This window comes from Ambystoma mexicanum, chromosome 3q (assembly GCF_040938575.1).
Source record: "Ambystoma mexicanum isolate Mex_15411 chromosome 3q, UKY_AmexF1_1, whole genome shotgun sequence".
Lineage (NCBI taxonomy): Eukaryota > Metazoa > Chordata > Amphibia > Caudata > Ambystomatidae > Ambystoma > Ambystoma mexicanum.
In genome coordinates, this window is record NC_090926.1 from 1,015,534,114 (window position 1) to 1,015,547,487 (window position 13,374).

The window sequence follows — 13,374 nt, forward strand, 5'->3', positions numbered from 1 at the left end:
ATCACATGCTGTGCATAGACTAGCGAGCAGTACCCAGAGATGGTGGTGGGATGTAGCAAAGAGGTATCTTAGCACCGCTTGTCCCACCTGAGAATCAGACCTAATGTGTATATAGGCAGTAGTGTTGTGTAAGGTGTGTACAGAACTCCAGGTTGCTGCTTTGCAAATTGACTCAACATTAACATTTGCAATGAATGCTATGGTAGCCCCTGTGCCCCGAGTAGAGTGTGCTCTAGGCGTGAAGGGTAGATCTCTCTTGGCAAGAGTGTAACACAGTGTGATGCAGTTTACGATCCACTTAGAGATAGCAGATTTAGAGACAGGGTCCTCTTCTCTGCCAGCTGCCACTGAAACAAAGAACTGGTTTGTTTTGCTTAGTGGCTTTGTTTTTTCAAGATAATAGATAACCGCTCTCCTCACATCCAGTGTGTGGAGGCTCCTTTCTACCACGTTAGTGGGGTTCAGGAAAATGTGGGTAGTTCTATGGATTGGTTTACATGGAACTTTGAGATAAATGTAGGCGCAAAGCGTGGGTGTGCGCGCAAAACCACTTTATCTGTGTGAATCGTGACGAACGGGTCCTGAACTGAAAGGGCTTGCAGTTCACCAACTCTCCTTGTAGAGGTGATCACCACCAGGATGGCGGTCTTGTAGGTTGAGTGGTTTAAGGCTAGCCTTGTGCATTTGTTCAAAAGGAGGCCCCATTAGTCTGGTAAGAACAACATTCAGGTCCCACCCAGGAGCTGGGTTGGAAATAGGGGGATGAAGCCTCTTTATTCCTTCCATAAATGCTTTAATTACCAGAATTTTCCACCACAAACCTTGCTCTGGGATGTGGTGTACGCCGAAAGAGCAGCTACGTGGAACTATAGAGAATTGAAAACCAGACCTGAATCTAACAAGTGGGTTAGGTACAGGACAATATGTTTATGTGTGCATTCAATAGGATTGATGCCCTTGCCATGGTATCAGGTAATCATGTTCCCATACATAACGACGCCGGAAAAAGCCATTGGCAACATTATATATGGTGACATTATGTATGGGGACGGGTAGCGGGGATGTCCCCTGCTCCCCTTGGAGAAAAAAAAATATCCCCTGCATTTTCCATGTAATAATGTCTCTGCAAAAAACTGCAACTTTTTTGCCAGGACATTATTACATGGAACCCTTGCCATTACACCAGATGACAAAGTGCTTCCATTTGCTGTAGTAGCAATGCCCGGTGTTAGGTTTCCATGCTTCTCTCAGTAGGGCCATAAATCTCTGAAGGAGTTGGAGGTGCCCGAACTCTCTGACCCCAGGAGTCAGGCTGCTAAATTGAGAGTTTGAGGTCATGGATGTAGTGTTTCCCCCTGGTCTTGAGACAGCATGTTGTATGGGCATGGCAGCTTCCGGGGAGGGGAGACTGACATTGCCATGAGATGGGAGAACCAAGGTTGGCCGGGCCACCAAAATCATCGTGACTGGGTCTTGGTGCATCTTGTGAACTTCTCTGTTGAGCAGGGGAATCGGGGGGGAAAAGTGTAGACAAATTTCCCTGACCATGTTATCCAGAGACGGTTCCCCTTGGAGTGGTTCTGAGGGTGCCTGGAGGCGTAATGTGGGCATTGGGCGTTCTTCAGAGTGGCAAACAAGTCGACCTCTGGGAAGCCCCAGTCTGCGAAGTGGTTGAGTACAATGTCGTCCTGTAGTCACCACTCATGGTCTATGCGTAGAGGGAAGTCTCTGCTGAGTACGTCCGCCAGAAGATTGGGTTCCCCTGGACCCTGCTGTGACAGGAGGTACATCTTATGTCTGAGAACCCACTTCCATATGTTCTGGGACAGTGGACAGCCCGAGAGAGTGAGTGCCCCTTTGTTTGTTTAAGAAATACATGGCCGTAGTACTGTCTGTGAGGACTAGAACTGTCTTCCCCTGGAGGTGTGTTACTGCTAGCAATTCCAACTATTTTCTGTGATTGGATGCTACCGCTGAGGACCACACGCTGTGCGCCATCTGATGAAGGAGGTTTTCCCTTGACCACCACTGCAGAGACTGAATGAGGGCTGCCTAGACAACCACTAGATAATCCCATTGCTCGCTGGCCTGACACCATGGCTCGAGAGGCACTCTTGCATGGGGCGCATGCGCAGGTGAGCGTGTGGAACTAGGTAGATGCAGGAGGACATCATCACTAACAGTTGCATGGCCTTGCCTATGGTCACCTTGTGACTGGCTACATAGTGAGGGATCTGGAACAGCATGTTTTGAACCCTCTCATTGTAGGGAAATACAAGGCTGTCTTTGGTCCGAATTAGGGCCCCCAGAAACTGTTTGACTTGGCTGGGGTTTAGACTGAACTTTTTCTCGTTGATCGAGAAACCTAGGTTGAAGAGGAGATCTACCGTCTTCTGGGTATTTGTTTGGCATGTTTCTGTACAAATCCCCTGTTATGAGCCAGTCGTCGAGGTAAGGATAGACTGGGATGGACTGCCTGTGCAGGTGAGCAGCTACTACCACCAATACCTTCGTGAAAACTTGTGGAGCTGAGGTAATGACAAAGGGAAGAACCTTTAACTGATAGTGGGTGTCCTCTATCAAGAATCTGAGGTACTTTCTGTGAGCTGGCAACATTGAAATATGTAAGTATGAAGTATGTAGCAGCAGTGGGATTACTTCCTGTAGTGTTGTCATTCGGAATTTTTGAGGTTTGACATACTTGCCGCAGGTCTAACACAGGGCGCATGGTGACATCCTGCTTGGGTACAAGGAAGTACACTGAATAAATACCCTTGTTTACCCGATGAATGGGGATGACTTCTACAGCGCTCTTTTCCAGAAGGATCTGAACCTCTTGCAGCAGGATGCACAGGTGTTCTGGTGACAGGCATCTGCTCTTCGGTGGGTGGTATCGAGGTGGTTGGTGAAACTCGATGGAGTAGCCGTGGGCAACTGTCTATAACACCCACTGGTCTGAGGTCAGCCCCTCCCAGGTGTGAATTAATGATGACAAGTGACCCCCCCCCCCAAAACCAGGGATATGTGGGTGGGGACCCGAATCAGCAAGTCACTTTGAGGTGGAGGTCAGGGAGCCTCTAGGAGTAGAGTTCCTGTCTCTTCCCTTGCCTCTATGAGGACTTCTCTGTTGATACTGGCTGTTACCGGAAGAGCCTTGGCCAGATCACCAGGGGATACTTCCTAAGACATATTTTCCATGGGGAGACCGAGAGAAAGATTGCCCACGAAAGGAACGGCAGGAGTTGGAGCCTCCATGTTGGTGGAAGTGTTGGGCCGTGATCTGGCTGAGTGATTTCAGCGTTTCGTGCTCCTTCTTGGCAGTCCACAGGGTGTCATCGACAGCTTTCCCAAAAAGGTTGGAGTACTCAACTGGTTTATTAATAAGAGAGGCCTAAGTTACTGGTTTAAAGCTAGAGTTCTTCAACCAGGCATATCTCTTAAGTAAAGTCCCATGGGTTAGAGTGTGTCCAGCAGTTTCAGCAGAGTCCAGAGTATTTTTTGTAAATGTTGTGGATAACCTGTCTGCCCTCAGCCACGACCGCCAGCCACAACCGCCGGCAGGCGTGATCCGGTGGGCTCTGGGACATCTTGAAGGCCATCCTGGACTAGGCCCCATTGGACATTGTTGTAGCTAGCCAGGAGAGTAGTATTGTTCACAATACTAGTTGAATAGGCCGCAGAGGCAGCGATTCGTTTTTAGTTTTTAAAGATTGGAGGGGTTAGCTTTACTTCTGCCCTCTTCTTCGGTTAGGACAGAGGCAGAGAGCACCCCAGCCAAGGCTCTAAATATGGTAGATTGGGCGAGCAACCAAGGCTCAAGCTCTCAGGAGGTGGTGCAGGATGGTACTCACAAAGGAGGCCCAACAAGGATGAAACATGTTTGGGGTTGCTTGCGTTTCCATGTACAGGGAAGCTGGCCTAGCAGTTCGGGCAGGGGTGCTCTAAATTGTTTATGTTTATATGCTTATATTGTGCCGGAAGCCCACGGGCATCACTGCAACGGCACAGACGTGCTAATAACCGGTGGTGTGGAAGGTTGCCCAGCGCAGTGCCATTGGTTCAGATTAATTCAAAACCTTCACCCATCACGTTTTGGGGTTTTGGCTGGTTCTTAAGTACAGTGAGCCCCAGGCCCTCACAAAGGAATGTCCACACACTATGTTTGGTGATAACACTGCTTCTTTATATACAATAAGGTTCAGATAAATATATACACATGAACAATACACTCAGGCAACACTATTCTAATAATGCCAATAATATATATATACTCTATGTGGTACTACACAATACTTCCATTCATTAATAACGCACCAATTGCTGACAGTCTTAAAAAAGCATAGCAATCATAAGCAAGGAGTAACTTCATAGATCAAGGAAGAAGGGCAGATTAGTTTCAGAGCATAGGCAGTATACTCTCTTGAGACTTAAATAGTGATACTTTGTGAGGATTCCCCCACCCGGGTAACCTGTAAAGGAAAAGTCAAGGTGTACTTTATCTTGTCTATTACAGCCCAGTCCAAATAAGTTCAATAATGCTCTGCATTTCTTTTATAGGTTCCACTACCCCAAAGTACCTGAGATGCCACAGGAGAACAGGATCAACGACAAATCTGGGACCCCTGGAGGATTCCTGAGGCTGGCAGATGCTCTTCCCCATCACAGTACCTTTGGTGCCTTGGCATGCAAAGTAGTGGAGTTTCTTGGCTTACCTCAATGGGAACCCTTGAGGATGGACCCCCTTTGCAAGAATAGTCGCTGGGATGCTGCGGCCAAGAGAAAAGGTGGAACCAGACAGTGTCGGAAAGGAAGCACTTTCGGTCTTCACGGTGGTCTCCGTTGGGGGGCTGTTACTCCGGCTGTGGATGTCCCATGAAGGTGTAACTTGCTGTGGACTCCGGAAAGGTGTGGCTGAAGAAGATAAGACCCATGGGGACGTTGGATGCCTTTAGGTTCCGACGCGTGCAGTGGCAGAAGTAGGTGTCGGGTTTCAGGAATTGGCGGTTCACCGACTTTTGCTTCTTTAGTGCATCAGTCGCAGCACGCAACTATGGATGCCTTCTGGCCACCTGGACTCGACCAATTGACTGGACAATGGACCCACACCAAGGTTGGACCCTCGGGACGTTGTCTTCGTTTTTTGGTGGTGGGAAACCCACCGGTAGACCTTCCTATGAACACAGCGAACTGGGATCTTCTTCGGTGGGAAAAAGTGGTCACATGTCGTGTTTAGCTCTAGTTCTCGAAACGCGTAGAGCATGCATACCTAATTTAAATGTTAATTTTGATAAAACTATATGACATGTTGAATTTTGATGTAACAACTGGTGATAAGTTGTGATCCAGGATCTTATATCTGAAGTTGAAAGACAACCACAAAAAATATATTCTTCATTTTTTCTTTCTTTCTTGAAATAAATAAGCAATATGTTGCTAATTATAAACAACCAATTAAGACTTACAAAACAGGTGTGTGAATATTGTTAAATCAAGAGACTACTTAACCAAGGTAGTCCCATCTATACTCGACTGAGAGGCACTTCTCAGTACCAATAGGTGTGCAGGGGACGGGAGTACCCATTAGATTATGGGTATTTCATGTGTTCCTGCCAACCAGCACTATGCCAGGGTACCCCCCTGTTCTGGGCAGTAGACAGCAAACTGGCTTGCATCGGTCATAAACACTCTTCCAGACACACACTAGACTTCTTTGGATCAAGATGTTGGAGCACTCCGTTTCTGGACTCACGAAGACCCCACTGTTGATGAAGCATAGGAGGTGCACGATGGTCCCTCATAGCTCGGGAAGAGTTCGCCTAACCAGGTCCTCTCTTGGATCTATCCTCGGGTCAGCTTAGCAGTTCTTGGATTCCTTGAAGAAATGCAGCCGCAGACTTCTTCCTCCAACTGGACCCAGTATTCAAGCTTAAGGTTTCAGCTTCAGGACAAATTGTGAGTGATGGGTCCCTAGATATACACATTTGTTCCCCATTCACTCAGACTGAGCCAGGCTCAGGCAGGCAATCATTCATGAGTACATTCATACAGGCAGGCAAGCCAATCAGGCTCAAAGGCATCCAGGTATTTCACCCAAGCCAGACACCCATAACAGAGTGTGGACTGGAGTAAGCACCCAGCCTTCCAGAACACTACAATGCATTCACTCCACTTACAGTCACGGCTGGCCCAGGCATTGTGTTATAGAAGCCAAAACCAGACACCCACAACACAGAATGTGAGTTGACTTCAGACTCTATTCATCCAGGTCCCACCCAAGGGTGTACCCACAACACAGAGCCCCGGGGAAGGTTCCAGTCAGTCTGACAGGAGGCAGCCCCAGAGCCATATATGGTTTTTTCACCCAACAGCCAGTCAGAGAGAAAGGAACAGAGTCGGGGATTCCTAGGACTTTGGGAAACAAGATATAAAGGCAATAGAAACCAAGAGGCTAAAGTGGCCATCTTGTCTTTTTTTCCCCAGGAATCCATTGATTCCTATAGCAGGGACTGGGTGTCCCAACAATGGAGGACACTCAGCAGTTACAAGCTGACTTGACAGTGGCTCTACCAGCCCATACCCTACGCTGAGGGCAACATGGGTGCCATAAGGGTATCCATTGGATGTTGTTCACAAAAATGAAAAATTAAGAGCTGCACTGCCAGAGATCCAGGCTGTCCCTCCAAAAGGCATTTCGAGCATCACAAGGGGACTATGGGATTCGGTATAGGGAAAGAGGGTGAGGGAGGTTGTGAAGGGGTAGCGATGCACTGCATTCTATCCAGAATGTCATCCCATATTCCATAAGGGTTTTCCCTCCATGTGATCCTCCCCTGGTGCACCACCGCAAGGAGGACTATTGCACAGTGGGCGCAACGCTCTGGCCGCAGGGGAAGGGTCCTCCCCTACTGGAGAAGGGACAAGATCCCAGGATTCGTCACACCATTTTTATCATTACTACCTTACCAACAGATAATTTTCAAAATCTTTAAAATCCTTCTAATTTGAAGATAAACTGTTTTCACAAAATACGTTGATGCATCTTGGCTAAGATTTTCATTCTAATTCTCACAGCACCAAAAGTTATCTCACCTGTATTTCTGGATTGATTACTGTTGTTGCCACAATTTTCTCCCAGGTGTCCCTGCTTTGCTTGGTGGAGAGTGTCCCGTCGAAGCCAACAGGCCCTGTTGGTAGAAACACCAAGAAGAATAAAAATCAATAAGTCTACGTGGATATAGCAAAAAGATTTAGCTTTCAAATAAGAGTGAAAAGAACAAAAACTGTTGCTGATAATGGAATATGTCAACAAGACATAGAAAGTTGTTTATTAATGAGTTTGACAACCAATTGAAATAAACAATGTCAAGCCATATGTGGCGTGCCTTTAGGGATGCTTAGGGTAACTTTGGCAATGTCATTTAGGGTTCACTAGTTAGTCCCTGGACCTACCAGTATAGGATCTTCCTTTAATGACTTGTGTGTTTCACTGTTTGCACCATGTTAGGGAGAATTCTCAGAAATGTGCTAGTTGCTCTCTACCGTAGAGACCCCCAGTCCTTTTGCTGGACTCTAGGACTTTTTCGTTTTTACCTGGAGAGAGTGAGACCCTTTTTAACTCACTCTCTTTTTGGTTTTTGGAGTCTGGCAAACTCCATAGGCATCTTTTTACATTGTGTCACACACCACCCAGTGCTATGGCACAGGGAAGTCTTTCTCAGATTTCCCAAAGGTTTAAATACCTTCCTTTGGATTTATTTATTTATTTATTCAGATTTGTAGAGCACACGTCAGCCCGGGGGCACCGTGGCGCTTGTTACAATATCTTAGTTACATAGCATACAATATTTACATACAAATACAATATTTACAGTAGACATGTATACATTAGCAATGCAGTATATTTACATGGATTCCTGAGAGTTTCCTATTATTTTGCAAGGAATGAGGTTTTCAGTTTCCTGCGAAAAATAGGGAGTGAGTTTTCCGCTGTAATGTCTGCAGGAAGAGCGTTCCAGGTCTTGGCTGTGATATAGGGGAAACTTAAACCTCCGGCTTTGGCTTTTTTGATGCGTGGGATGCAGAGTAGGTTGGAGTATTGCGTCCTGGTGGGACGGGAGGAGGATGGTTTGAAGATGGTTTCTGATAGATAGGACGGGGCGGAGAGAGAGAGGCATTTGTGTGTGAGGGTGAGGATTTTGAGAGTGATCCGCTCTTTGACCAGGAGCCATTGGGCCGAGTGCCTGGCATGGGTGATATGCTCTCTTCTTGGGATACTAAGAGCAGCCCGGAGAGCATTGTTCTGCGTGACTTGTAGTCTTTTTAGGTTTTTGGCTGATGTGCCTGCTAGGAGTGCATTACAGTAGTCCAGTTTGGCTCCAATGGTTGCTCTCGCTATAGAGAGGCAATTGGGTTTGGAGAGGTAAGGCTTGATGGCGTTTATGAGTTTGGTGGTGTGCGCAGATGAGGAAGTGATTGTGCTGACTTGTCTAGTCATAGATAGTGAGGAGTCAAGGTATACTCCCAGTATCTTTACGGCTGTGGATACAGGGATGATGGAGTTGTCAATGAAGAAGTTAGCGTACAGTTTGTCAAGTTTGTCTAGGGTGTTCTGTTCACCTAATGTCATAATTTCAGTCTTGTCACCATTGAGGCAAAGGCCATTAACTGCCATCCATGCCTTGATGATGGAGTAGATTGTGTGGAGTGCCTTGGCGTCTTCATTGTATGATCCTGAAAGGGGTAGAAGTACTTGTGTGTCGTCCGCGTAGTTCGTGTATGTGATGCCGTATGAGTCGAGTTTGTCAAAGAGGGGCTTGGTGAATAAGTTATAGAGTATGGGTGCAGTGCATGATCCTTGAGGGACCCCGCAGTGGATTGTTGTGGGGGTGGCGTTGGCGATGTCCGAGAAGACTTTCATGGCTCTTCCTTCTAGTAAGGAGGTGATCCAGAGAGCAAATTCTTTAGAGAAGTTGGCTGAGTGTGTGATGTGTGAAGTGAGAGTCTTGTGATCAACCAGATCGAAAGCGGCTGAGAGATCTAGAAGGAGCAGAAGAGCAGGCTTGCATGTGTCCATGATTTGGGTGATCTGACTCTTCAGATCCACCAGGGCGGTTTATGTGCCATGTCCTTTCCGGAAGCCTGATTGCCTAGTCCCGAGGATGGAGTGGGTTTCTAGAAAGTGCGGATTTGGCAATGTGCAGCTTTGTCCAGTAATTTCAGGAGGAATGGCACCGTGGTTATTGGTCTGTAGTTGTTTGGTTGTAAGGGGTCGAGAGTAGGTTTTTTTAGGAGAGGCCGGACCTAGGCCTCTTTAAGGTTAGCTGGGATGATGCCGGTTTTAAAGGACGCTTTGATGAATGCCGTAAAGAGCGGCGCAAAACAGTCTGCGCAGTCTTTGACGCGATTTGGTGGGCAAATATCGCCTTTACAGGGGGAGGGTTTGATATTTTTTAGTAGGTTGATAACTTCTGATTCAGTGACGTCTCTGAAGGAGAAGTCAGGTGTGGTGGGCTTGGACGAGGTGGGTGGGGTGTTGGTGGGTTAAGTTCCTGTCTGTTGAGGAAGTGCTTTGCAGTGGTCTTTGATTTTCTTTTGGAGAAGGTCAATTTTGTGTAGTATGGCAGCTTGAATGCTGGTACACCAAGCTTCATCTTTGATTATTTTGTCTGGTGTATTGGGGGGGGGGGAGGAGATGAGCTCATTAAAAATGGCGAAGATCTACTTAGAGTGCGATTTGGCATTAGAGATTCGTGTGTTGAAAGCGTTGGCTTTGGCATTGGTGATAGCTATCTTGTATTGGTGGGAGATTAGGTTGAAATTGTTTTTGGTACTGGTGCAGGGGTCAGATTGCCAGTTTTTTAGTGCTGCTCTTTTGTGGGATCGCATTGATTGCAGTTCTTCAGTAAACCAAGAGTTGGTGTGTAGAGATTTCTTTTCTTTTTTCCATTCGAGTGATGCTATTTTATTGATAGCTTTGGTGATGACATCTTTGTAGATGTCTGCTAGGATATTGGGGTCATTGCGAATGGGGGAGCTAGCTTGGGGGTATTGAGGTATGGGCGCAGGTTATCCTCTGAGTTTTTTTGAGCTTCTGACTTGCGCAGCGCTGGCAGGGGTCAGAGTTTTGTGTTTTTTGGTGATAGGAATAGAGAACGCGATGCAGTTGTGGTCAGTCCAGGGCAATGAGGAGTTAGAGGTGATAGTGGAAAGGCAGTTATGGTCTGAAATCCAATCAAGAATGCGGCCTTTGGCGTGAGTAGGACTTTCTACTTTTTGGGTGAAGCCCAGGTCATTAAGTTCCTCGGTGAGAGTGGCTGCAGATTTGTCGTTAGTATCGTTGAATCCGAGATTGAGGTCCCCTAGTAGAAGGGTTTTGGTGGAGCTTTTGATATTATTGCTGAGGATGTGAATGATGTTATCCTGGGAGTCTGGGTGTTGCCTGGGGGCGGTATAGTAGGTGAATGTTGATGGTGCTGTTGGTTGACAGTGTGAGTTTGGTCGATAAGAGGTCAGAGTTGTTGGTCGAGGGGTGACTGACTGGTCGGAGCTGGAGGTTCTCCTTGTAGATGAGGGCTACTCCGCCTCCTATTCGATCTCGCCTGTCTTGTTTGAGTATGGTGAAGCCAGGTGGTAGTGCAAGTGCAACGGTGGGGCCTGATGCTTCATGTAACCATGTTTCAGTGATGGCTAATAGGTAAATGTTATTGTTGGTTATGAGGTCATGGATATCAGATGCATGAGCTGGGGGTGATCGGACATTGAGGAGGGCACATTTGATGTGAGGTGTGTGTGGTTTGTTTGAGGAAGTGTGAGTGGTGGTCGTAACCGATTTGTTAAGTGAGGTGGTATTGTGGGGTGTGGCGTGGTTAGTGGGTGATGGACTGTGGGAGAGTGGGTGTCCCATGCGGGGGCAGCGTTTGGAAGTGGTGCGGGAGCTCAGTCTAAGGTTTCTGTGTTCTGTGGGAAGGGGTAGTGTGCTAAATTCTGTGGGCGAGCTCTAAGCCTTTCTAGTCTATGCATAATTGCGACACAGGGTGTGCGAGGTGGCATGGTTTGTGTGGTATCCGGAGTAGTGAGATGCATGGGGTAGGGGAGTGGGCTTAGTGGTGTGGGCATGAGGGGATGGGTAGGAGTATAGAGTTGTGGAGCAGCGAGTGTTGCGAGGAGAGTGAGCAGCGTGGTGGTGGCAACGGTGGACTTGCAGGACACTGTGGGCATGATTGTATGCTGGGCGGGGCTGTGTGTGGAGGAGGACACAGTCAGGTTGGGTGGACCTAGCCTGAGGTAGGCAGGAGTGAGCGACTATAAGGCACAACACAATTCAATTGTGTTCTGAAGGCGACCATAAGGCACAACTCAATTCAAATGTGGTCTGAAGGCGACCATAAGGCACAACACAATTCAAATGTGGTCTGAAGGCGACCATAAGGCACAGCACAATTCAAATGTGGTCTGAAGGCGACCATGATGCACAACACAATTCAAATGTGGTCTGAAGGCGACCATAAGGCACAACACAATTCAAATGTGGTCTGAAGGCGACCATAAGGCACAACACAATTCAAATGTGGTCTGGGGGCGACCATAATGCACAACACAGTTCAAGTGTGGTCTGAAAGCGAACATAAGGCACAACACAGTTCAAGTGTGGTCTGAAAGCGAACATAAGGCACAACACAATTCAAGTGTGGTCTGAAAGCGAACATAAGGCACAACACAATTCAAATGTGCAACGATCAAATGCTACATTCAGAAAGACACAATAAGGCTGAAATGCCAGCTGGATAAAACGTGATGGATACAATGAGTGGGCGCCTTGATATGGGATAACACATTTGGGCTAGATAGTAACGTAACACCTATGGAAGCAGTCAGGTACAATAGTAGGGGGCACAAATAGTATAGTCACCAGGCAGAGCTGTTGAGGCAGCTTGGTGCTGATCCATTAATATATTGGGAGTGAGCATCAGCATGAAGTGAATCCGGGAGTATGCAGTACATGGAATCACAAGTACATTTGATGACTGGGAGCTTGGAGATCAGGTGTACTGCATTAGTTGATAGACATGTGCATATCAGCTAATATTAACAGGGTTGGAGTGATAATGCAATAATGTCACAAGTGGTTGTAGTGTTACCTTAGCCATGCATGTTGATTGTGCATGGGCAGGCAGGGGGGTTCTGGCCGACGGCCTGACGGCAAGTGACAGGCTCGGGACAGGCACTGTGTGTGTTTGTTTGTTTTTATTATTTATAATACACACATAACCCAAAGGGTAACAAGGCGCGAAAATAGTAAGAGGGTTGTATAGCTTGGTTACATATAGCATATTAGATAACGTCCCATGGAGTTACAATAGGGACACAGTGACAGCATAAGTAGCAGATACCAATGACACTTTTATCTAGGGCAGTTTACATAGTAGCAAAGAAAATAACAGGAGTACACTGAACATTAAGCCTACTGGAAATCGCACTGGCCAATTTAAGTAATGGTAGGGTGGCCAAGCATGAAGGGAACAAGGGAGTATTAGTTGTTAAGGTCCTTCATCCATTGGATAATATTCGTCCTGAACTGAAGATAGGGGAGGTCTTTCCTTAGAGGTGGCGGTAGTGAGTTCCAGTGTATTGCTGCTTTGACAGGGAAGCTGCTCCCTCCTGTCAGCGTCCGTTTGAATCTTGGGACTAGTAGTAAGTTGGCAATGGAACTCCTGGAGGGTTGGTGGAAGAATCTCGTAAGATATTTAGGGGCCGAGTCGTGAAGGCATTTGTGTGTCAGGCAGACAGATTTAAGGAAGATCTTGTCTTTTGTGGAGAGCCAGTTAACTGATCTTCTGGTATCTGAGATGTGGGCTTTCTTGGGGATACTTAGTGCTGCTCTTAGGGCGTTATTTTGTAGGATTTGGATCTTATTTATGACGTATTTGTTACTGACTACATAAAGGGCATTACAGTAATCCAGCTTAGATAAGATCAATGCTCTAGCCAGGGTAATGCAGTTATTGGGAGTTAGGAATGGTTTGGCTGCTCGGATGAGTTGACAGGTATAGGCAGTGGCGGAGGCCATTGCGTTTACTGTTTTTTGAATGATGAGGAGTCTAGGTAAAAACCTAGGGTTTTTACCTCCTTAGCCACAGTGATGATGTTGTGGTCGATTACAAATGATGAGTAGTTTTGCCCAAGTTTGTTAATATTGGCTGAAGTAACAAGAATGAGGAGTTCTGTTTTGTCATCATTCAGGCATAGTCCATGAGAGGCCATCCATGCCTGGATGATGAGGTACACTCTGTTTACAAAGGCCAAATCCTTATCATAATCCCCCGTCAACGGGATGAGGATCTGTGTATCATCAGCATAGTTTGTGTAGGTGATACT

At 46.9% G+C, this 13,374-nt stretch overlaps 1 protein-coding gene across 3 annotated transcripts in view; it reads right to left on the reverse strand.

Annotated features, from left to right (window-relative positions):
- The window catches only part of RNF213 (ring finger protein 213), a 3,248,263-nt gene that overhangs the window by 263,350 nt on the left and 2,971,539 nt on the right, over window positions 1-13,374 (reverse strand). For all 3 annotated transcript variants that reach the window (XM_069655189.1, XM_069655190.1, XM_069655188.1), the window contains one exon: window positions 7,090-7,184. In XM_069655189.1, the coding sequence (XP_069511290.1) occupies window positions 7,090-7,184 (95 nt within the window). The remainder of the gene's footprint in view (window positions 1-7,089; window positions 7,185-13,374) is intronic.